The sequence below is a fragment of the Malus sylvestris genome, chromosome 17, assembly GCF_916048215.2.
Source record: "Malus sylvestris chromosome 17, drMalSylv7.2, whole genome shotgun sequence".
NCBI lineage: Eukaryota > Viridiplantae > Streptophyta > Magnoliopsida > Rosales > Rosaceae > Malus > Malus sylvestris.
Window position 1 is genome coordinate 943675 of NC_062276.1, and position 24799 is coordinate 968473.

At 37.6% G+C, this 24799-nt stretch overlaps 2 protein-coding genes and 1 long non-coding RNA gene across 40 annotated transcripts; 1 reads left to right on the top strand and 2 right to left on the bottom strand.

The window, feature by feature from the left end:
- Window positions 1–1746: 1746 nt before the first annotated feature.
- Window positions 1747–12534, bottom strand: LOC126612444 (uncharacterized). 38 transcript variants are annotated; one of them, XR_007619090.1, is made up of 15 exons: window positions 11983–12526; window positions 11393–11515; window positions 11054–11133; window positions 9936–10428; window positions 9583–9663; window positions 9128–9148; window positions 8956–9001; window positions 8364–8493; window positions 5847–6227; window positions 4869–5533; window positions 4674–4771; window positions 3598–3658; window positions 3387–3462; window positions 2442–2571; window positions 1747–1985 (listed from the first exon to the last, which is right to left on the bottom strand). It is a non-coding gene; the product is annotated as an uncharacterized LOC126612444 (long non-coding RNA). The 38 variants fall into 38 exon arrangements; XR_007619086.1 differs by lacking the exon at window positions 11054–11133 and having other exon boundaries at window positions 11393–12203; window positions 12296–12534; XR_007619078.1 differs by having other exon boundaries at window positions 11393–12523.
- A 4593-nt stretch (window positions 12535–17127) lies between these two features.
- Window positions 17128–21843, top strand: LOC126612123 (uncharacterized). Its single transcript, XM_050280433.1, has 4 exons — window positions 17128–17585; window positions 18898–19173; window positions 19457–19594; window positions 20112–21843. The coding sequence occupies exons 1-4, from the start codon at window positions 17205–17207 to the stop codon at window positions 21660–21662; spliced, it is 2346 nt and encodes a 781-aa protein (XP_050136390.1). The 5' UTR covers window positions 17128–17204; the 3' UTR covers window positions 21663–21843.
- Window positions 21844–21938: 95 nt separating this feature from the next.
- On the bottom strand, window positions 21939–24524 carry LOC126612124 (uncharacterized). Its single transcript, XM_050280434.1, has 8 exons — window positions 24263–24524; window positions 24004–24153; window positions 23798–23913; window positions 23506–23597; window positions 23310–23331; window positions 23159–23227; window positions 22402–22470; window positions 21939–22189 (listed from the first exon to the last, which is right to left on the bottom strand). The coding sequence occupies exons 1-8, from the start codon at window positions 24441–24443 to the stop codon at window positions 22109–22111; spliced, it is 780 nt and encodes a 259-aa protein (XP_050136391.1). The 5' UTR covers window positions 24444–24524; the 3' UTR covers window positions 21939–22108.
- Window positions 24525–24799: the final 275 nt, after the last annotated feature.

The window sequence follows — 24799 nt, forward strand, 5'->3', positions numbered from 1 at the left end:
TGTATTTGAAATATAGAACATCATGTCGTATATTATTATACAAGTACAAAAAAGTTTTTTTTTTTCAACGTTCTTCAACTTGTATAATGATGCAAGTTCAAGGAAACGTAGGTTCACGTGCATGAAAATCTATGGATATATGCACATAATCAGACCCGTTCTATACCCTATAGTTTAAGGAAATTGTAGTCATCCCTTGTTTGATTTTAGTTCAACAATAAGTGGTCATTTTAACTTTGATTTTGTACTTTCTTTTCCACCATTTGATTAAGATCGAATTGTAGTTGATCAAAATAGTTTTGGACCATAGTATTTAAGAAAAATTGAACTCGTAATGTGACAAAATTCGAACATATACAGGAAACTTCGTACTACCATTAATCCTTCCATCCACATGTATTATCACATATTTCAACTATCTGCGTCGATCTTCATAAAAGAATTAGTGCTTCACATTAATTAGTTCACGCTTAATTTTATAAATTTTGTTCATAAATTATGGAATATTCAAACTATTTTAATTTATTTATGTTTTTTATTTCATACCCTTCATCGAGGATTTAAAATATCTAGATCGAATCATGCGGCTGCATTGTTGCGTATTTGGAGACACGACCGCCCAAAAATTTAGATTTTATATTTACTCTTAGTAGTCAAATGTCCCACATATATTGCATATGGGTCGACTTTGTTAAATAATTAATTTACTGTTTTAGCATGCATGGGTCGACTATGTTAACCCATCCTTTTTATTGAACAAGCTTTATCTTATTCTCCGGACAAAGTAAAAAAAAAAACACTATCCTGTTCCAACTTCCAAGTAAAAAACACTACCCTTGTATAATTGTATTGAATAAAGAAATCTCTACAGTCCCTCACAGTGATAGATCCAAAATTCAAATTTTGGGTGATCTCGGTGTTAATGATATAAGTTTTTTACATATGAATAGAACGCGAACCATGCAAATGAATTTCAGTTTATTCACTGAGGTATTTCATCAAACACTTGATGAGTGATATGAGAGAATTTATCGAATGCTGCCCACGAAATATATCGAGTATATGCTTAACAGATATTACATCAAACACTTAATATGCACAAACGAATCCATACAAAACTTTTAAAGGGTCTTCAAAAGACGTTCATATTTTCTGAACTTTTAAGACAAATGCACACTAGAACTTAGGTGATACAAAATGAACCGAATTGGTAGTTTTGTGTGTAGCCATATAGACACGTGATTGTGCGATGGACGCTAGAATTTTATACGGAATGAGCCTTATGCTTTAATATGCTTTGTCAGGGAATCAGGGTTAATTAGGTTAAGTTAATTCAAAGAGGTGTACGAGTGATTATTGCTATTACTAGTAATAGGCCCGCGCGCTGCTGCGGGACTTGAATGCACCAGCCTTAACAACATGAATAAGACACATTTAACATGAAAAAAATTCAACATAATCATGAACGAACAAAAGGGATAGCTGAGTGAACAGTGTTTGTAAGTAAAACAGCTTAGATTTTATATACATTCAACCAAGCTAATTACAAAAGATGTGATTGTAAAAAATGTTCTGCTTCACTGAGAAACAAAAGCAACATGCATTTTACATATAAGACATCTGATATTAAACCTAAAATCATGTAATTCTATATGAAGTGGAGAATAATGCAGAAAGATGGTTTTCTATAGTGCTGCCAATGACAATTAATTTCTCATGAAAAAAAAGAAAAGAGAAACCCAGGTATAAAAGAATATTATTTTTTATAGTTGCAAACATTATGAATTCCAAAAAGAAAAACTAAGATAACACTTCAATCACAGATCTAAGCATCTAAACGTGGCAACCCAGATACCATTCAAGACATTGCTCAGCATCATGGATAAACTAACCTATCTGTGTCCCTGTGCTCACTGCATGTCATATACACCCGACCAACTGGGCATAGGAGCATAATGAGGAAAACTTTCAGCACCACTCTGTACCTGAAAAATGAGGGAGGAACTAATTAAAGCGTTCCTCACTTGGAATAAATAATGCATGCATAATAGCCAGATGGACATCGCGCATATAAATTGTTGTGGCAATAATTTGCAATAGAAAACGTAGTCAAAAATAAGATAGACGAAATACCAACATTGCAATGGTATTTTTTTCTTCCATTCGATTGTACTGAAGCATGCATCTTAAATTAGGTACTACGTGAGGTCTCTATAATGAAATGGGAGATTGAAATACACTCAAGGAAACTGAAAATTCAAATATGCACACGCTCGATAGTGTATCTTCACAACCAAAAGAAACGTTTATATATACGACATATGTTTGACATTGTTTTTCCCCACTCAAATCGTCTTGAGAAAATTTGACTACTAAAAACTACAAAACTTTGATTAAAGAATCAAATAGAATAGCATGAGAAAGTTATTATTACACCATACCTGACTTTTTTGCATATAAAAACACCTGTATTTCACCTGATTTTGTAATGAAATACAGATGCTTGTAGTTCACCAGTACATAGCTGCCTGTCATTTGTTTTCTTCTTCGGGTTCAAGATCCTTATATTGTCTGAGACGTGAAAGAATTAGAAATTGTATACAGTTTGATAATGAAACATGTAATGTGATTATGTGACAACAATGCACTCCTCTCTCAGAGAGATAAACAAAGATATCAAAAACAGAGAGACAATGTTAAGATAAACAGAAAGGCAATGTCACATTGTTTTGCATGATCTTGAAAATTGGGGATAAGGTATTCAAAGTGCTAATAAACACGTGCAAATGGGGATAAAAAAGGGGATAAATTGAAAAATATATATGCTCTTAATCGAGAACTTCATCAAATAAACAATAAAATCTAATGTAATCTGTCCAAAACCAAAGAGAGTGATAATTTGAAGGCACTATAATGTCTTGGGCATCGCATACTTGCGGTATATGATTGATGCATCTGTTGCTCAATCAAATCATTTGCTTGGCTAAAAAAGTAATTTTTACAATAAATAGATTCGCATCCAATTTATGAGAAATCATGCAAAAGTAAATGTAAATGATAACGGAATCATGAATGCGAATAAGAAACACAAACATGCCAAAAAGAAAACCTACTATAGTGTGTCAAGTTACTTGCAAAATAATTTTTTATGACATCATCCATTTCGCAATACTTTAAAAAAATTTCGTTTGAAAAAGCTTTGCTATGATTTTTAGGTTTGGGAAAAATAATACCATAAAAATAAAAAAACAATTACTAAAAATCATGGCCTGTTAATAGCAAAATACACTCCTCAACAATGTATATGAACATGTGAGTTGAAAATTTGAAATATTCAACAACTAAAAGAAAGAAGCAAAATCAGAAGAAAAGAAAGAGATACTCACTCAAAAATAAAGATGTAATAATGCCAGGCTTCTTCTCCTCGGCATCCAGAATTCCATTGTTGTCTCCATCTTCAACCTTCAATGTATTTAAAATATGAAATGGTAAAAACCCAGAAGAAATCATTACATAAAATAAAATTATCCAAGTAAAATTAAAGGATGGATAGAAAAGAAATGAAGGCAGTTTATTCGGACTTAATTAGAGACTTACTGAATAAGCTTGAAATCTATCTCACACATCTCTTAAACTTCAACCCCTATCCTCCTTGCCTCTGTAATATGCACACATATAGAAAAAGAAATCAACTTTAGAACCTGCATTGATACATATCTTGTGTGAGTAGGTCTTTCCTGCTTTTCCCCAATCAATCATGCATATCAAAGAAACGAAAAAGAAGGAAATCACCCATATATATAATACTTTAAGTTTAAATGCATCCCAATTTTGGGTTCCAACGTCACAGAAAGAATGTCTTATACATAATTTAACAGTACCCCTGGCATCGGTCCATCCATTCGTATTAATAGTTATTGTCTGCACAAACCTCAATTACCTTACAATCCATCATTATTGACATAAAGTTCATACAATATGGGACATCATGACCTCTCTTTGGCCAGCACCAGTTTTTCCAAAATGAAATCAACTATTATTGGATTAATTATGGGTCCATCTGGCCAATTCATTGAATTCGCAGACCCAAAAATTTCACCAATTAACTGAATTTACATACAAATGGGAGAAGTACAAAAACAAAGACAATGGCATAAATTATACCATAAAAATTACACTACGAAAAATTTAGAGACCAAAATCCTTGTTAACAGAATTTATTCACATTAAAAGACACAATTTCGGTTCAAAAAACTATCAAATTTAAACTTTTTTATCATATGATAAAAGGAAAACTAATGAAAAGGGCTTGAAAACTTTGAGTTTTAATGATAAGGACAAAATAAAGGGTAAAGTGAATAGTACCAGGTTTGACTTTTTAGTGTAAAAATATGGTTTTTCGTTAAAGTGAACAGTACCGTGGGCTTTTCGTTAAAACTCCCTATGATAAAATCTTAATTAAACTCACAATCTCAAGAAGTTGAAACCATGTTAAGTAAAAGAAACAAATTGAAAAAAATTAAGATGTAAATATTGATAAGAACAACAAAAGTGGCAAATACATTATACACAGATAGGACCATGAAATATCGGAACCAGCAGCAACAAATAGAATTAAGAAGAAAAAGGATTAGCAGACTTAATAAATGAGAAATAGGATAAGAGGTACAAACCAATGATACGAACTCAGTTTTTCCACTATGAATAAGAGATCCAGTGGCATAACCTAACATTAGGTAGAATCAATGCTGGTTGATTGAATTTTCATTCCCTGAAAATTCAGAAAATGACGTGTTTTGATCTGCAGATAGAAGCTTTCTATATATAAAAAAAAAATATGGAGACATGATGAGGTTCAGAAACCAAACCATGTCGGTAAAATCCTCTTGGCAGGTTGCTCAAGGTTGATCTCCTAGCCCTTGGACCAGTCAGGAGACTTGGCCTCCTGCTTTCAAGTTTGGAAGGGAAGTAAAAGGTTCAGCCAATAAGTAAAAGAACTGATTCAGAGGATAGAATCAAAATTTCAAAAATATTATTTGGTGCGATTAAAACTGTTCCCAATGATAAAATGAATAAAAAAAATCCATTGGAATAAAAGAAAAAGAATGATTAAAATTATTCACAACCCTTGCTGTTTTTACCTAACCATTTGTAGGATCCATAAAGGGCCAAAAAAGGTTTTTTACTTCTCCTCTAGTCCCATAAATTTGGATTCCATCTCGTCCAAGCAAACTAACAATCATTACTATACTTTGTTTTAGCATGCGAACACAAATCTCAAAAAAAATAGATAATTCATTTACAAATTTAAATTCAATTTTTATATCTCGATATATTTGTTTGTTAAACTCAGTGATCAAACTTCAAACTCATGCCTTCCAAAAAGAAAAGAAAATGAAGAAGAATCGAAAGCACTTCCCATTCCAAGGAAAGAGCAGCCATTATTAGGATCCAAAACTCATTCTTTAGTCTCCTCATCTGAAGCTATATATAATCATTGAACAAAAACGTTTAACGTCCAGCAGAAAGCAAACTGCAATAAAAATTTCAAAAAAGCAAAATAATGCGCAGATAATTGACAGCTGCAACAAACAAAAAATAAAAAAATCAATTGCAGATTGAAGGAAAAATCGAGACCGCAATCGAAACTCATGCTTGTATGGGTAATTAATTGTAGATACCGAATCATCAAAAGCCACTTGTCTACACCAAATTGCATACAAAAGATATTGGGGCAACTCAGATTGCGCAATGAAAAACAAAGTCAAACTACGACGTAGATGTCTATCGGAATTTCATTCAAAGAATGATTAAATAAAGACAATGGCATGCCAAAGATTAAATACCCTAAGCGACAGTGTCAGCCATGAGCTTCCCTCTGTGAGAGCACAGGGGTGTAACTGCAAAAGAAAGCCGGAGACTGAGGGCAGACTGTAATTTCGTCAAAAAGGAGGAAGAGTACAAAGGAGAAGTGATAGCAATAAGCGTACACGCCAAGGACGAAGTAAATATGTATTTGTGATTGGGGTTAAGCTGCTGCCAGCTTTGTATAGTGTAATAATGCAACTGCAAATAGACCAAGTTACTGCTACTAAAATCTTTTGCAAAATCATAAAACTCTTAACAGTTTGAACCCTACCGAAAAGTTTATATGAGTTAAAGAACAGTCGTACTTAAGTGCAGCAAGATCATAAGCTCTTGCAGCTTCTCCTCCATATCAGAACCACCTGCAGTCCAAATTAACCAAGATTCAAGGCCAAAGCAAGAACAAATTAGTGATAATTTAAACTAAAATCCCTAATTATTGTTGCAGAGAGAATTCATATCAAGATTAACTACATTATTTGATTCGAATGGAATCCAAACGCAGCATAAACATGAAAGGTAAAAAATTAATACCAAAAGTCACATTTAAGCAGCAATTAATAGCATAAATCAGATTTTAGTGGCATGGACCAAAATAATTCAGTAAAAAAGAAACAATCCCAAACAAATAGAAAGAACTGGAGAAACAATTCGAAACAAATCTTTGGAAAGCAACCCCATCCCTCCCTCACCCTCTCTCTCTCCAATTCCAACTTCTCCCTACATCTCTCTGTCTATAATAGATGTGCAGTTTTATTAATCTTTGTTGCCGAAGCATGCAAGATAGTGAAAAGATTGTTTATCTAAGAAAAAAAAGGGCACATTGTCCATCATAGAAAGCAAGCGTGGAAGGAGAAGAAAATTAATCATAATCCAGAATATATATTCGGAATGCTGGTGTATAAAACATAAATTTCAAATTATATCTAAGCTAATTAAAATGCCAAACCCTTTCAAGTAAGCTTGGCAGCCACTGATCAGGGTGTGTTACAAATAAGAAAAACAGAACCAGATGAACAACCAAATGTAAGTTGTAATCTGCAGAAGATTAATACCTTCACTAACTAAACGAACCAAGAATGAAAACATCCAAGATTAATACCCTCCCGTCAACCCCCCTCTCCACCTGCAACCCATCAACCCCTCTGTGAACCATGCCTCTGACCCCTGCGTTCTTCCCTCTGTGCAAGCCCATACTCACCAACTCCCTCAATCAACTCTCTCTCTCTCTCTCTCTCTCTCTCTCTCTCTCTTTCTCTTTCTCTCTCTCTCTCTGCCTTCTCTGTCCGTGAATCCCTGTGCATCAATAATCTGAAAACCCAGTTCGATTTTTCATTGCTCGGATGGAGAAAATTGAGGAATGAAAGAACAAATTAGGGCTAGGACTAAAGTTGAGAGAGATGGAGAGTTGGGAGAAAGGGAGACTCTGAAAGAGAGTGAAAGAGAAAGGGCTAGAGAGAGGAGTGTGACAGAGATGAGAGGAAAACACGGGATGGGATTGCCAATCCCTGAAATCACTCTCCCTACCCCCAAATACCTGAAATCTCTCCTTCTCACACTGTCGCCCTCCCACTCACCCATGCCAGGATCGGCATGGCTTTGTCTGTGCCGAAGACAGAACGAAGTGACGGGGCAGTCTCATGATAAAAAGACGATTCTACCCCTCCATCTCATCATCCTCACCGTGGGATCTGAAGATGAGATGGGCAGTCTCGTCATTCAACACAATAAAAAAAATTTGAAGCAGAGCAATCCTGGTAAAACCGTAAATATTTTGAAATCTGGTCAGAGACAAAATTAACCTCCTAACTTTTAAAAACTACCTTCCAACCCAGCCCCAAATCCCACGGTTTTGTTGTAAATAAAGCAAAATCGAAGGGGGAGGAATTGACCTCAAAAGACAAAATTACCCTCCTAACTTTTAATAACTACCTTCCAACCAAGCTGATTACAAAAGATATAGTTGCAAAAAATGCTCTGTTTCCTGAGAAACATAAGCAACATGCAATTTAACACTGAAAATAAATCAAGAATCCAAAATAAAAATGAAAATTTCATGCCTCTAAGTTTCTGGGTTTTACTGTGGAATCCAATTGAAAACCACTAAAAAAGGGGAAAACTAACCATAACACGTTAGACAACGCAAGCAAAAGAAGGATTTCAGCGGAATTGAAAAAGGCAGAAATTAACAACCAAAATCCATTTAATCATACAACCAAAACCCATTTAATCATACAACCAAAACCCAATACCCATTTAATCATACACCAACGAAAAATCTAAACACAGAGTCACAAATTAACGAACTGAAAACCCACAAAAAGAACCTAAAAGAAAAGGAAACTGACCTTAAAACAAAGAACAATACACAGAACAGAGAGATGCATCCCCAAAATATGAGAAAACGAAACAAATAAAGGAACCCCCAAAACCTGACCTAACAGTGCAACAAAATCAAGAAATAATTCACAGCAAAAAGAACGCAGCAGCCAAGATACCATTCAAGACAGGGCTCAGCAACATGGATGAACTAATCTATCTGCGTCTCTGAGCTCACTGCATGTCATATACACCCAACCAACTGAGCATAGGAGAATAATGAGGAAAACTTTCAGCACCACTCTGTACCTGAAAAATGAGGGAGGAACTAATTAAAGCGTATCCTCACTTAGAAGAAAATAATGCATGCATAATAGCCACATGGACATCGCGCTTATAAATTGTTGTAGAGATAATTTGCAATAGAAAACGTAGTTATAAATAAGATATATGAAATACCAACATTGCAATGGTTTTTTTTTTTCCATTTGATTGTACTGAAGCAAGCATCTTAAATTAAATACTACGTGAGGTCTCTATAATGAAACAGGAGATTGAATACACTCAAGGAAACTGAAAATTTAAATATGCAAACACTTCATAGTGTATCTTCAGAACCCAAAAGAAACGTTTATATATATGACATTTGTTTTGACATTGTTTTTCCCCACTCAAATCGTCTTGAAAAATTTGACTACATTGAGAATACGCAAAAGAGTACTTAAAACCAAGGGTGAATTCAGCACTCTAAATAAGTGGAAGCATTTGTACCTCAAATGAATTTACAGCTTAATTTTGCTTGCTGAAAAATCTTGACCTACAAAACCAAATTACATTTATCAACAAAAAGGAATCCATTCAAGTCAGCTCTATTTAGATTATAATACCTCTCAGTTTAAGAAAACAAATACAATACAGAAAAAGCAAATATAATCCAAATTACCTTGATTTCCAGTCTGACAGGCTGTTAAAACATCGCAAAAACGAAGAAAACCAATCAGTACAAAATTAGAACACCAAATCTCAAATAATATTACAAACTCCGATATCTACTGAACTATGGGACAGTTAAGAACAACGATAAAATGGAGATATTACAGATTTTGATAATATAATTTTCTATAAGAAATTGTGTTAACAAAGATATTAGATGCTAATCCCAAAAGGGTCTGTTCCACCACTTAAAATTTGCAATACTAATTTTGAGCACTCAAATCATATTACAGTATATCACAAACTATGCCATCTGATAATCGAAAAATTTTAAGAAAATTCAAAATGAATACCATAATCTGAAATGTCCTAATTTTCTCAAACACTTTCTCAAAAGCCAAAAATAAAAACAAAACAAAACAAAACAAAAGGAGATGAATGAGAAATGAGAAATCGAGTAATTACCATGTCTGGATTTGGATGAGGCAGGAAGAGAAGCACTGATTGGCGCTCAGTCTTCCTGTTCTTCTTGTAATTTATGATCCCCTTTCAAATTTCAAAAACACAAAAACCACCCATACTTAATTCCCATAAAATAAAACTGGTATAAAAATTTAATAACACCTATAAAAATCCACCATGCATAGCTCTTTTAATTCTAACACAGAAACTTCATTTTAAATTAACATTCACACAATCCTAATCATTTGTGAATAACCATATTCTTATCATTATTTGAATATATCTTCCTATGTATAGGGTGAGCTCAAACCAGTCACTAAACTCGCTAATGTATTTAGTGATTAGGCTTGACTTACAATCTTCTTCAGTATCATCTCCATTCGGAATTGTTGGCGCATATCATAGCCACACCTCAGAAGCTATCCAATCTCTTCCCTGGATTGGATTTGATTGCCTCAGATTCTAACTTTTCAGCCGCACCCTTTGGAGTTTGGAGTTTATTTGGAAAACATCGTGGAGTCCAGTTGTGCGGGGAGATTCACGCAGATGCTACAGCGCGAGCCGTCAGATTTGAACAAAGTGGTGGTGGCGGCTGTCTAGAGGCAGAACAAAGCAAAAATTTAAACCATAATCCATCCGAAACATGCTCTCAGAATCAGAACAAAAAAAGACATGAAATCACAGGATTTAAGTGAATTAAGGCAGGGATGAAACTCATCTTACAGACGAAGAGCTGAGCAGCTCTGCAATTCATGGGCGCACCCCAACTCATACCGCCCCTGAAACCCCTACACCCTACACACACGTCCTGCACCCTCACTTTAGAATTCAACCCCAATATAATCAAACCTAAACAAAACCAAATTAGCCAAATTGGAATAGTTAGATCAAACAAAGATTTGAGCCAACCAATTACACAAATTAATCCATACAAAGAAATATGAAAATTTTGAGCCAACCAATTACACAAAGCAATCCATATAAAGATTTGAACCAAACAATTACACAAATTTCAGAATGAAGATTAAAATTTACAAAAAATCTATACAACTGACACCAAAAAACTTGCAATTTAGGAAATACCAAATTAACAAACCAGAAAACCCTAACAATCAGTGTTGTTAAAAGCAGGTGAATACATGGTCCAGCTCTTCATCAAAACATTTGCAGTTGGACTACAGAATAATCTAGCACAACTTAATTCTTGCAACATGAATGTCAATCTTCAAACGCAAAAGCATATTTAAGTAATGATTATTCACAGAAAAGCACATTTAACAAATGATTATTCACAGAAAAGCACTTTTACCAAATAATCAGGCAAGCAATTGAATTGTACTCATTCTAAAAACAACTAAAACAAAAGTTAAAATAAATAAACACATAGATAAGCTTAAGCACTTCTAGCATCATTTCCCTGAAGCTTATAAAATTATGTGGCCAAGAATTTGGGGAGAGAAAGAGATGCAGGAACCTTTAAGTGGAGTTGATGACGTGTTAAATTGGATTTGGAACTTCGAAACCCAGGCATGGTAGAACAACGTTGTGTAGATGCTGAGAGAAAAATGTACAACAACCAAACCCAATTCACCAAATGAAAAAATAAATTCTGGGTTATGACTACAGCAATTAAAAGAAAGTTTTAAATCCCTTTTTCAGATTTAGAAGCAAAAAAAATGGAGAACTACACAGCTAGGAAAATTTGAAATCAAAACTATTGGATCTGAAACTATTGCTCATAGATCCGTGAATGTTCGAACTCAAACAATAAAACCCAAATTAAATATTCAAAAATTGATTGAAAAGTCCTTACCTTGAGGAAGAAGATGAATGCCAACAACCAGAGACGCAAATTGGGAAAGGAAGGATATAGAAAGAGAAAATGACTGCACCCACCCTCTCTCTCTCTCTCTCCCTGTAATTGCACACCCAAACACTATGGAAAATACAACGGTCAGGTAAGGAATTGAATGGCAAATCCAACAGTGAGATAAGGAATTGTAACCTATATTTATATTAGAGATAAGCATAAATATAGGAAAAGATATATAAGATCTTCGAAAAGTGTAGAGAAATGAGTACCTATGCATGTATAGCACAATTTCTTGAAATGGTTGAAGAACCATTTCAATCAAAACAGAAAGGTATATGCAATTTTTAACACCCCATTTGACTGTGACATTCTACCACTAATTAAAATGGTAAAAGTGGGAGATTATATAAACCCAGCAAAGCTGACAGAAGAACATCTAGGGAAGGGAGAATGGGACCAGCCAAAGCAGACAACTTTGGAAACCCAGCCTCATGAAAATCCCATTTCTCCCTTGCAGCCAGAAGTAAAGAAAAACGGAAATCAGTCCCATTTCCCCTATGTTAGAATTACTGTTACAGTGAATGCAGCACCTCGGCCTTCCAGTGTTAGAATTAAAATCGTGATGGTCTGAGCTGCACAACGGCAATCGCATCCGCCTCCTCTTCCTCGACTCATGATTTGAATGCTTCGATTTCTGAGCTTCTTCTTCTTCTCTGGTTTTTAGGGTTCCTCCGACTTGGCGTATCAGACTTCTGAGCTTCTTCTTCTTCCATCATCGTGGTTCTGCAAGCCGCATGCTCTCTCTCCCTCTCTGCAAGTCGAAGCTCTCTCTCATAAAACCAAAATTACAATCTGAACGGAAATGAATTTTGTAAATAACGTGAAACCCACTCTCTCCCATACCTCCCTCAGCCATTCTCTCCTTACCAATCCCGTTTTCTCAAAAAGTGGACAAAATCCCTAAATCTCTCTCCCACTCAGTTGAAACCATGCTTTCTGCCCTCTCTCTCTCTCCATCGGAGGCATGGCCTCCCATCCCCGAAACCCTTGAATGACAGCAAACCTAAACCCACCCCAATCCGTCTCAAACGCAAAGGACAAAATTGCCCTTCCAACCCAGCCCCAATATCAGCACAAACCTGACGGCTTTGTTGTAAATAGCAAGAAATCGAGTGGCTCCCTGATAAGCCAAATGGACAAAATTACCCTCTGAAATTTTGAGAATTACCCTCCCACTCGGCTGGTATTGTTGCATGGCTTTGTTGTAAATAAAACAAAATCAAAACAAACGTGAACAGCGCCTGCCCTCCCCCCTACTTTAGAATAGATAATATTAGTGTGGTACTGCATGCCACGCGAGTGGGCTCGGTTTTTGCTGCTCTCAACGTGATCAGTTGCTCCCTTCCCCGCGCGCGCGACCCATAATCTAATTTCTTTGTTTTTTAATTAAGATTAATTAAAAAGAAATTTATTTAATTCTATATAGTTGGTAACTTGGTACTATATAGTAGATCAGCTCAGCCGTAGACTGTTTTGTAACTGTCACCAGTACCAAGGAGGAGCTATGATTAACAACTATATAAGGACATTGTTGGATTCATTCGTGGAAGCATCTCTTTATCATATTTCGAGACTAATTAGATTATACTAATTGATAAATAATAACTAATTAGATTATACTAATTGATAAATAATAAGTTAATTGTTCTCAATAAATCAAATAAGATCATATGAGAAAGAGAGAGGAAGCTAGACGACGGTCCAAACAAGTTAGATCTTATTTTGGTACAAAAAAAAGAATAAAATTACAAAGAAAAGCCACGACGGCAACTCTCACTAAAACAGTTAAATTGTCAGGCATGCAAAGCTTCACGAGGCAAAACATTAAAACTTGCAAAATATTTGTAGGATGTCCTCCGATTGCAGTTGCATCTGCCACGAAATTCGCTTCACGAAAGATATGCTTGAACTGAATATCGTCAAAAGAGGGAGCAAGCGAATATGTAATTGCCAAGATCGTTTTAATACGCCAAGCTAAATTGCACACCTCCTCATGATTTGAATCAATGAGAACTTTAGAGTCTCCCTTGTACGTGAAATCTTCCACCTCCTCCGATCAAAGTTATACCTTGTTGGTAGTAAATTAGTACGTAATTGCAGATCCTGGAATGTCCACAAGCAGCTGCATGACAGCCACGTCTGGTCTCGGATTTTGATTAATTCTTTAATTAAAGTATAACGTGTGTCAAAGTTGTATTTCTATTTTCCGAGTCTCTAATCTCGCGAGCAGTTGTGTATGCGACAAGGCGTTGAACATATATATATATACACACACACACACATAGAGGAAGTCTTGAAGGAAAGATATTTCTATTTTTAAATTAGTTGTGGGATTCACACTATATTGAATTTTAAGGATCCGAACCGTCTATTTTTTAGGTTGCACCTCATAGATCATTGTTGCAAAATATTAACCAAATCTGGAATATTTAAGACATCTAATTGAGTTAAAATAAATTAACGAATACTTTGTTATATAAGAAACAATGAATTTTTTATCTTGATAATTAAATAGTCAAATGGTTTCGGATTGAATTGAATTTTTGTAAGGATGATATATGAATCGAAACTTACAAAATAAACGATTTGGATCGTTGAAGTTCAATGTGGACAGGACCCCATAAATAATCTCCATTTAAAAAAAAATGAAAATCCCTGGTCTGAATATATATATACTGCACGTTGCTTCGCACGTGTGTATACATGGAAACTACAAATAAACCCTCCTCCCTCGTGTATCAGATCAAAGATGCCTCCAACGAAATTATCAAATATATATTCACAGAATTTTATCTTATTTAGTTTTCTTAATTTGCAGTTTTGAGTTCATGTCCCTTATGGAGGCAGATTGTCTGCCCTCCTGTTTGGATGTCCTTCTTATCTTCTCTTATTTGTGTGGTCACAGTTAAGTCACGTCAACATTTTATATTCTTATTGTTTTTTGTCTTATTATCTCTATAAAAGAATTAATATAAAATATTGACATGACTCAATCGTGACCGTACAAAATAGGAGGGGATGAGAAGGGTACCCATACAGAAGGGCAGACAATCTGCCTCCGTCCCTTATTGACCTAAAAAAGAAAGAGTAACTTTAGTTTGTCAGGATTAATTTACAGTGCTTTTCCACGTAGACATAGAATGTAGTTTTTCTAAATTAACTAATTGGATGGTCTTGTACAAGAGTACAATTTACGTTAATGTATGAAGAGGCTCTTGTATGTAGCAGGGTCACTGTTATTGTGGTGTTTTAATTCAACATCATGCATGTAAAAGACTTTTATACGTACATATATCGCTGACCTAAAACACCACACTGGAGATGAACGTTTTTGGTTTAAGTTCTTCTCTAATGCATGACACATACATATCGGTTAGAATTATGCTGAATAATTCTAATAAATTTGACGGGTGAATCTAATATCTCTTAAAAATGTGGTGGTGAGCCTTCAAGGTTGATAAAGTGAAAATGTGACTCCAAACATAGAGAGAGTGAGAGGGGTGAACTAGGATTATCACAGCTCCAAATCACCTTTTTTTCTCCTTCTCTTTCACTTTTTTCCGTCTTTTTTTTCTATAAAAAGTCATCATAAAATATTGACGTGACTTAATCGTACAAAGAGGAGAGGAAAATTTGGCGGGGAGACAATTTTAATTGAGAGAGGTGGCTTTTCCAGTACTCGTATTGAATTGACTGCATGGGAGACATGCAGAACCATGCAGGCAGTAACTTTATTCTGCACTTTTGCTTTCACTCTCTTTTATACATGGCTTCAGATACGCCAAATTAAGGGAACCAGATCCCCCTTCGGATCTAAAAAATCTAAGCCCAAAGATCAAATGATCCGGACCATAGAAATTTAATCTAACGGTTATAATTATTATAACATTGAGAGGGGCTTCCTGTTTGTAATTATTGAATCAAATTTCGATGGTCTAGATCATTTGATCCTTAAGCTCAGAATTTTTAGGTCCGGAAGGGATCCGGTTCCCAAATTAAGACCTCTGACCAGCTCGTCAACTACTCGGATGAGGACTACCCAAGACCATGGACTGTCGAGTACTGATGCTGTTAAAGATCTTCTGGACATTGCATGGGCTGCCTGTAATGTATATATATATGTATATCTCTTCGTGTCCCGTACATAACGGCGTTAGTATGGACTGTGTGCGCCTTTGTCCCCGTATTAGACGACACCGACTTGTATTTTTATATTTCATATTTTTGGCATGTATATATTTACATGTTCAATTTTGCATCGGATACTCATACAAGGCCATGCGACCACACCAGCGATTTTTGTTTTCTTCACAGTATACAGTTTATTAATAAATTTAAGAGAATAATATAAATGGATATTAAATGCATGGGATCTGCCCTTCATATCTAATATCTATGGTGTTAATGTAGTTATGATTAAAGTCAAATAGTGTATCCTTCAACCCAGGGCGGAGTCAGAAATTTCTTCTAGTGGGGGCAACCGAAAACAACTAAGAAAATCTTATTATAGTATGATTATACGCAATATGATATTAAAGATGGTTTCAAATGATGATGTATCACAATTCTAATGTTACAAAAATTTCAATATAGTAGTGGAAAGTGACAAAGTGATGAGAAAAATATAAGTACATGATAGGCGGAAAAGGGTTCTTTCGATTTGAATGACAGAACAAGAGCACTATTTCTCATATAATATTTAATATGGAGTATAAGTATAATGAATGTTGTTAGATATTGAATACATATATTTTCTTAAAAAATAACCCATGTATATTATATAATTGTAGTCTGCAACTAAACAAACGAATTACTTGAGTGGGGGCATCTGCCTCCAATGAACCTTCATTGGCTCCGTCCATGCTTCAACCCTAATGTAATGAGTAAATCTTCGATAATGATAATGGTACACAATATTTTTAAGGTATGAGGGTGATATGATAATGGTACACAATATTTCATGTATAACATAAAGACGTTCCCTTTTGATAATGATACATGGTTGAATTATTGAGAATGAAATGCGGATTTTAATGTGAGATTCACTTAGATATGTGTGAAAGAAAGATATTCCTACCCTATATTCTCAATCATTGTAAGTAAGCAAGCTATAGTGGGATCACTATGGGGTTGAATAGAACAAAATATACAGTCTCATACTTTTGTAAGATATGCCTACAATATCTTGACTAGGTATAAGCACCGAAGTTTTATTTCTAGTAGCACCGACACAGTTTAAGAAAAGTAACTTTGTAAAACACAGATACACTATCACCGTGACAACTATTACCAATGAAACCACCTTATAAAAGAAAACATGCGTTGGAATTTTTAGGCACAAGTCACCAACTGTGACTTTGTAACTGCGCCATAAAAATCATTCCCAACTCAAGTCTAAGTCCAAGAAGATTGGAATGAGATCCGCTCTATATTTTTGTGTTCGGAACCCGTGGAACGAGACATCCTCACCATTCAAGAGAGAGATAGAAATCCAGTTCATTCAAGTTTTTAGATTTTTAGTAGGCCAGTGGAATGTACTAATAGGGATCGCAATACTGCAGTAGTCTTCGGACCCCACGACCCTTGAGTTAAATAATTTAACCCATTTCCTAACCATGGTTAAATAAAAATTTAAAGTTAAAACGGTCCAGATAACTTTGCAACCTCCACCTTTTCCCTCTAGCGCTCACTTATTTCAAGTTTTCTGTTCTCTTTCTCTCTCCCTCTCGAAACTCGCGTCTTATTTAAACGCATGCGAACTCTCATTCGAGTTTGCAGCACCAGAGAAGAAGACCGCCACTCTCCAAGCTCAAATACCGCCACGTGTTCGCCGGAAATGGTATTCTCCGGCAAACAGGTGTTCCCGGTGGACTACGAGGCCGAGGTTTCGCAGCGACTGCTCGAAGCCTCGCTCTCCGGCGATCTGAAATCGGCGCTGGAGTGCGTCGCCGATCCGTTCGTGGACGTTAACTTCGTCGGCGCTGTGCTCCTCAAAGCGAGGAAGTGTGAGTTGTTGCTGCGCGACGAGTCGGCGAGCGAAGTCCGCGTCCACTACCAGGAGTTCAAAACCGACGTCACGGCTCTATTCCTCGCCGTTCATGCTGGAAACGTCGCTTTGGTGAAGAAATTACTGGTAATGTGTACTTCAATCTTTGATTTTAAACCGTGTGATGCCAAATCACCGTGTTTGAAGTTGAGATTTGAATGTTTTTTTGCTCACATCGTTGATCTTTCACCGAATTTGAAAGCATGCTGTGCTTAATTTGAATTATTTTGAACTGTTTATGCTTTTTTTACGATTATATTGTTTGATTTGAAGCTGTTTCTGTTTGCTTAGAATTAGAACTGATTTTGAAGTTGTATTAATACTTAATTAAAGAAGATTGAAGTGCTTTCGGCTTAATCACATTGTCGAGTTTTGATGATCTGCGAAGCATTTTTGATGTGTTTAGAAAGTGAAATGTTATCTACGTTTTCAAATTAGTTCATGATCCAGCATTTGTGAATTTTTGTTTCAACTGTAACTCTGTTTTCAGTACATTGCGGGAAGAAATTCACCTCGTTTTGTTTTCGCTATGCTTAATTGCTCGCCAAAAGGGAAGAAACTCAAGAAATTACTGCTAAACCATATTTTTTGTATTTAGGATTTATACAGCCGATCCCACTTAGTGGGATAAGGCTTTGTTGCTGTTGTTGTATGTTATTTTTTAGTACTACTTTATGGATTTTAACTTTAAATCACTGCTGATCCTGGATGTTTGGAGTGACTATTCATTCTCTACGTTTTGGAACCGAAAGTTTGTGATTTTCTTACTTCGGGCCTTGCTTTGCTGAAAATATAGGGCTCGTTTGGAAGTGCTTTCAAAATGACTAAAAGCAATGTTTTTTAAACCAATCATAGCATTATTTGGTGCTTCTTCCAAAAAGAACCATATTAGTTGTAACACTTACTTTTACTAAGGAATAGTTAAAAAAACATTTTCACTAAAACCGCTTTCAGTCATTTTAAAAGCACTTCCAAGCAAGCTCATATACCTTTATAAGATAGCTTCCATTAATGAATGGTCTGGAGATCCCACATCACTTGTCTCAAATTATATGTTCTGAGCCTGAAGTACATAACACTATGCTAAAATTAAACATCCCCCCTTCCCCCAAATTAGTGAACTGCTTGTTGAATGTTCCATGCTTCTATGCCTATCACGTCAGATTTGTTGCCCCATTTCGTCTGTATGTGTTTTCTGACCTTTTGTCTCCGACGAAAAAAACAATGTACCTGCTAGTGTACTAGCTTCAATCTTTTCTTCCTAGCCTTTACAAAGTTTATGTGGAAATTAAAGTGAAGAAAAGAAGTGGTAGGTTGAATAGTATTATGTCTGTTTGCGGAATTACTACTGTTTCTGGCTTTATAACATACTAAGGATTGGCGTTTTCTTGAATTACAGAGCATTGGTGCTGATGTAAATCAGAAACTCTTCAGGGGCTTCGCGACAACAGCAGCAGTGAGAGAGGGCCACCTTGAGATTCTAGAGATCCTACTGAAAGCTGGAGCATCTCAACCAGCCTGTGAGGAAGCTCTATTGGAGGCAAGTTGTCATGGACATGCTAGGCTTGTTGACCGGCTTATGGCCTCTGATTTGATTCGGCCCCATATTGCCGTGCATGCTATTGTCACGGCCAGCTGCAGGGGGTTTGCTGATGTGGTGGACACTCTCATGAAGGTAGAGCGTCGTATTCATTTTCCAATAAGATCTGTTCAACAACTTTCTGAATCCCGTAGCAGATAGCATTAGAGTAAAATATGATTCAACAGTTAATAATTGCTTGTACTTGACATCAGTAAAAAAAGATAATCTGCCTGTTTAAGCTCAATGTGAGAAATATCCCATCATATCTTAATAATCATGGATAAACAGATCTAATATCCTTCGGAGCGGTCTGGTGAAATACTGAATTAGTTAGTTTTATTAGCACAATAACATTGTTCGTGTTGCTCAATTGCAGTGTGGTGTGGATGCAAGTGCCGCTGATAGGATGCTGCTTCAATCGTCTAAGCCAGCTCTTCACACTAATGTTGACTGTAGTGCACTTGTGGCTGCAGTTGTGAGTAGGCAGGTCCCAATCATACGTTTGCTGCTACAGGTGATTCCCACATCACTTACAATTTTGCTTAGCTTAAATCAATGGTGATGCAGACATATGGACAAGTTTGGGGGGAGCCCGGTTATTTTACTGTCAATTACCCTGCATTCTTAAGCCTAAAATGTACCATTAGATTGATCAGATACGAACTGTCAATTACCCTGCATTCCTAAGCCTAAAATGTATCATTAGATTGATCAGATACGACCCCGAAAGCCATAATTTAGGAATAGTAGAGAAGTAAATTTCAACTGAGATTCCAACTGTAGGTCCCCTCTAAGAGGTGCATTAAGCTGGACAGCTGGATTTGTACCCTTCCATAGGGATAGAGTGGTACACATCTCTATGATTGCAGTAAGATCTAAACAGAAAATGATTCTGATTCTATCTTTCTGACAGGAAATAATACTGTTACTGTTTCATCTTCTGAATTACTACTCTCCTTGTATCCTTTTACTTTTCACTCCACATGACTAACAACCTTCGTTTGTTCTTTGTTCCAAAATTGAAAAATTAGGCCGGTGTGAGGACGGATGTCAATGTGAGGTTGGGAGCATGGTCATGGGACCCAGCTACAGGGGAAGAGTTTCGGGTTGGGGCAGGGTTGGCGGAGCCATATCCCATTACCTGGTGTGCTGTGGAGTATTTTGAAGCAAGCGGTTCTGTCTTGCACATGCTACTCCAAGGCCTTTCTCCGGATACCCCTCATTGTGGAAGAACTCTCCTGCACCACGCTATTCTATGCGGTAATGCAGGAGCTGTCCGTGTGCTCTTAAGTTGTGGTGCCAATGTAGAATCACCCGTTAAAGCAACTGGTGGTACCAGGTTTAATCCGATACACATGGCTGCCTGCCTTGGTTTGCCAACAATCGTTCAATGTTTAACTGAATCTGGATGTGATATGAACTCCAAGACTGATTCTGGCGAGACAGCTGTAATGATCTGCGCAAAATACAAGCATGAAGAATGTCTCAGAGTATTGGCGGCTGCTGGTGCTGATTTTGGCTTGGTTAATGCGGCTGGTCAGTCTGTTAGTTCGATTGCCAGGGCAGCTAGGTGGTCACTTGGTTTTCAGCAGGCGTTGATGTGTATAATGAGTGACGGAAAGATGCCCAAATCCAGCAACTTTTCTGTTTTCTCTCCCCTGATGTTTGCAGCTCAAGCCGGCGATATTGAGGCCTTGAAAGCCGTAGTTGGTTCAGGAGAATTTGACATCGATTATCAAGATGATAAAGGTTTCACCGCCGTTATGATCACTGCTTTGAAGGGGCACGTTGAAGCATTCAGGTTTCTGGTTTATGCAGGGGCTGATGTAAAACTGTGTAACAAGTCTGGTGAGACTGCAATTACTCTATCAGAAATAAGCCAAAACCGTGACCTATTTGAGAAGGTAATGCTCGAATATGCACTAGAAAAGGGCAATCGTTACGCTGGAGGGTTCTACGCTCTGCATTGTGCAGCACGCCGTGGGGATGTGGATGCAGTCAAATTGTTAACAAGTAGGGGATATGATGTGAATGTCCCTGACGGAGATGGTTACACTCCGCTCATGTTAGCGGCTAGGGAAGGTTACGGTCTCATGTGTGAACTCTTGATATCTCACGGGGCAAACTTGGATGTCAAGAATGCCAAAGGCGAAACACCGCTTTCGCTTGCGAGGAAAAGCGGCGGTGGTCTGAAAAATGAGGCAGAGCGGGTGATGCTAGATGAGCTTGCTCGCAAGCTGGTGCTAGGTGGGGCGCGTGTCCAGAAGCATACAAAGGGAGGGAAAGGCTGCCCTCATGGGAAAGAGATGAGGATGGTGGGAACTGTAGGGATGCTCTGCTGGGGGAAATCAAACCGGAGAAATGTGATATGCCGGGAGGCGGAGGTGGGGCCTAGTCCAGCCTTTAGGAGGAACCGGAGGAGCAAGAGCGATGCAGATGAACCCGGAGTGTTTAGGGTGGTGACTACCAAGAACAAGGCGGTGCATTTTGTGTGTGAAGGCGGGGTTGAAAGCGCCGAGCTTTGGGTGAGGGGTATAAAGCTTGTGACCAAGGAGGCTCTTTCGGTGATCGGAGCGTCATGAACGTAGGTGACCGACAAGAATAACGTCGATGAAGTAGGATGGTGTATAGAAAGGTTTCCGGGAATACTTCGTCTTGAAGTATTTAGAAGTAGAGTCGGTTTCTTTTCGTTGTAAAGGTTTTGATCCCGCAGTTGTAAATCTGTCATCGTCAAAAGGGACAACGAAAATTGAGCATTCGATAGCTTGCTTTGTTTGCCATATGGATTCCAAATTTTCAAAACGAAAAAAAAAAATTTAAAACGAAATGAAATGATTACCAAGCGGACCATTAGCTGATTTGAATCGAAATGAGCTCACTTTATAAATATTTCCAGAACGGAGAATTAAGTTGTAATAAATACGAAAAACTAACGGACTCTTTAACGAAAGGGAACTCCGATAGAGCTCTTCGGAAAGGAGTGGGATCGAGCGCCAACCAGATTCAAAATACACTGAAACACCACCCTTTAGCCAGAACTGATCTCCTTCTCCTTTGCCTTGCACAAGTCCTCTGCTGTCTTGACAAACTTTTTAGTCAACTCATCAACCTGGAAGATGTAGCCATTCCAAACAACCAATGAGCAATACAAAAACTTGCATCGTATCAATTGGGGCACTTGGAACCGTTAGATCCAAGTTGTGAACTGAAACTAACTGGATCTAACGGCTCTAGGTGCCAGAGTATGCCATACTCCGGTGTAGTATTGTAGCGAAACTTCATATCAATTTAAGAGCGGTTAGTTCTTAAGTTAGAGCTCACCTCTTTCTCCCATCTCTTTAAGTCGTCCTTCGGGTAGTTTTTGGTCAACTTTTTTATCGTATCCATTGCCTGTAAAAGAAACCAACAGTCTTAGTCGGGGTGCAAAGCCACCAAACTTAGAGTCCGTACTCACATATCAAGCACGTTGGATCGTACTACACCCCTCATTGTTTTGGTCTTCAGTACTACTAATGATACATTTCTTCCTAAGACCACGAGACTAGAAACCAGGAAACTAAAGATTTAACTTATCGTCCAATAGTACTGGTAAAATTGATATCGTTATAATGAATCATATCTTACAAAAAAAGTATTTTGAGTTTTACCATAAATAAACTTGCAATTGAAGCATGTGACGGTAAATGTTCATAAGATGGTCTGGTAAATTTGTTAGACGGATATCGTGCAATGGTTAGGAGAATCAATGACCTGGCCTTACGGTTTTTACGACTAAATATAGAGTAAGAACCGTGCGGTCTAAACTTCTCTGACTTGATGGGTGGTGATTATAAAAAATAACAAGGCGAAATCTTGCAGTCGCCTCAATCTCGATCATATATGCATATATTAAAAAACTGTTCTAAAAATCCCTGCCTCACCACCCAAGGGGCCTAGGTGCTAGGCGAATGGCCACTTAATCCGCGTAATCCGCCTATACCTCACCTAGCTGCCAAGGCGCTAGCCCCAATCCGCCACCCAACTAGCGCCTAGAGTCTTTTAGAACCTTTTAAAAAAAAAAAAAACTGACTTCTGTTACCTTTTGGCGACCTCTTCGAATACTTTGTTTGCCATCTTCAGCGGACTTGGTAACCACTTTACAAATAGCCTGGTAGAAAATGTTCACTGATAAGGTATGGTAATTATCAGGCAAGGCAAAAACGAAGAGGGGAAAAGCAGTTGTACGTCACCTGAACATGCTCTTTCGTCAATCTGGACATCATAAAAATTAGAAAAAGATAAAATTAGTCAAGTAATGAAACACACGGCTGAATCCAAGTTAGCTTGGCGAGTATTTTCGAGTTATTATTAAGAACTAAGAAGCGAAAAAAACTATGAAAACCAAAAATTCATGACAGCATAAGTGACAATCAGATGCGTGCTTACGGAGGAATAGCTGCAATCAGTCGGTCCCCATCAACTTTAGGATTTAACCCCAATGGAGATTCAACAATGGCAGTCTCCAAGTTCGATAAGGCCTGCACAAGATCGTCACGTTATTGGAATATTTTTACCAGAATTGAGTTTAGATATATCACTGCAGACGATAGGTATGGTAAGGATCTCGCTTAATCCAACCCGAAGAACAGAAAATGTACTTAAGATTTACCAAAATCAAAGGTCACTACATACAAATACAACACAATGTTACTGAAACGCGCTTGCATTGCTTCATTACCGTGGGATCGAAAGGGTTGATGGATAAAGTTTTCGAATCAATGACCGAAACAGCGGCTATCTGATGCAAGGGCAACTTCACACCGCCGGTTTCCACAATGATGTGATCAAGCATTCCTGCACAAACATTTCAGACAACTTAGAACAATAAGAACCAAAATTGAGCAAATGAACATCGATTTGGCACCGGAGAGACTGCGAGTGTACCAGGAGATGCTCTTCCGGTGCGCAGTTTGCTTAATTCCGCCGTTAGCGCTGCGATCGCCGCCTCCATATGCGAGGTGGCATTTGCCTTGATCGTCGGCCCCATGTTTGGCAAAATTTCAACTGTACTCGCAGCCGATTCATCTTCTTTTTCTTTTTCAGAAAATGTGCAAAAAATTTGAAAGATCGTATCAAACGAGTGCAATTTTAGAAGTTACATTTGAGAGAGAGAGAGAGAGAGAGAGAAAGAGTGAGAAGGTACTTTTATTGCGGCCTTTGGCGAAGCCTCTGCGGCTTTCTCTGACGAATTCAAGGGCGGGAAGAGATAAAACCCTGTGCGGTGACGCGGAGTTGCATTGCCGGAGCTCGCGACTGAGCAGCGCGGAGCTACGGAGGAGAAGGACGTTCCGGAATGAGAGCGTGCGTCTCAGAAAGATCGCCATGGGCGGAGCTCTCTAGGGTTTTAGATTTTTGATAAACCCCCGCGCGCAGCGAGGCCTGAGATTTGGGCCTCCAAGCCTGGGATTTGGGCCTTAGAATATAGTAAGTTCATCTCCAACCGACTCGGCCAAATGGCTAAAAATAGCTCGTTTTGATACGAAAATCGTCTCCAACCAAGGACTAGACCAAAGGGCTCGTGGTTCCCACCTGGAAAAAAATGGGAGAACCGGCAAAAGGGATGGCCAAGAGCAGCCAGCCCACTAGCCTTATAGCCCAGCCCTCAAGTGCCAGACTGTCAAGCTTGACATTTTGCCAGCTCTCCAGCTTAGCCCATTTGAATGCCAACGGCTACCTAGCA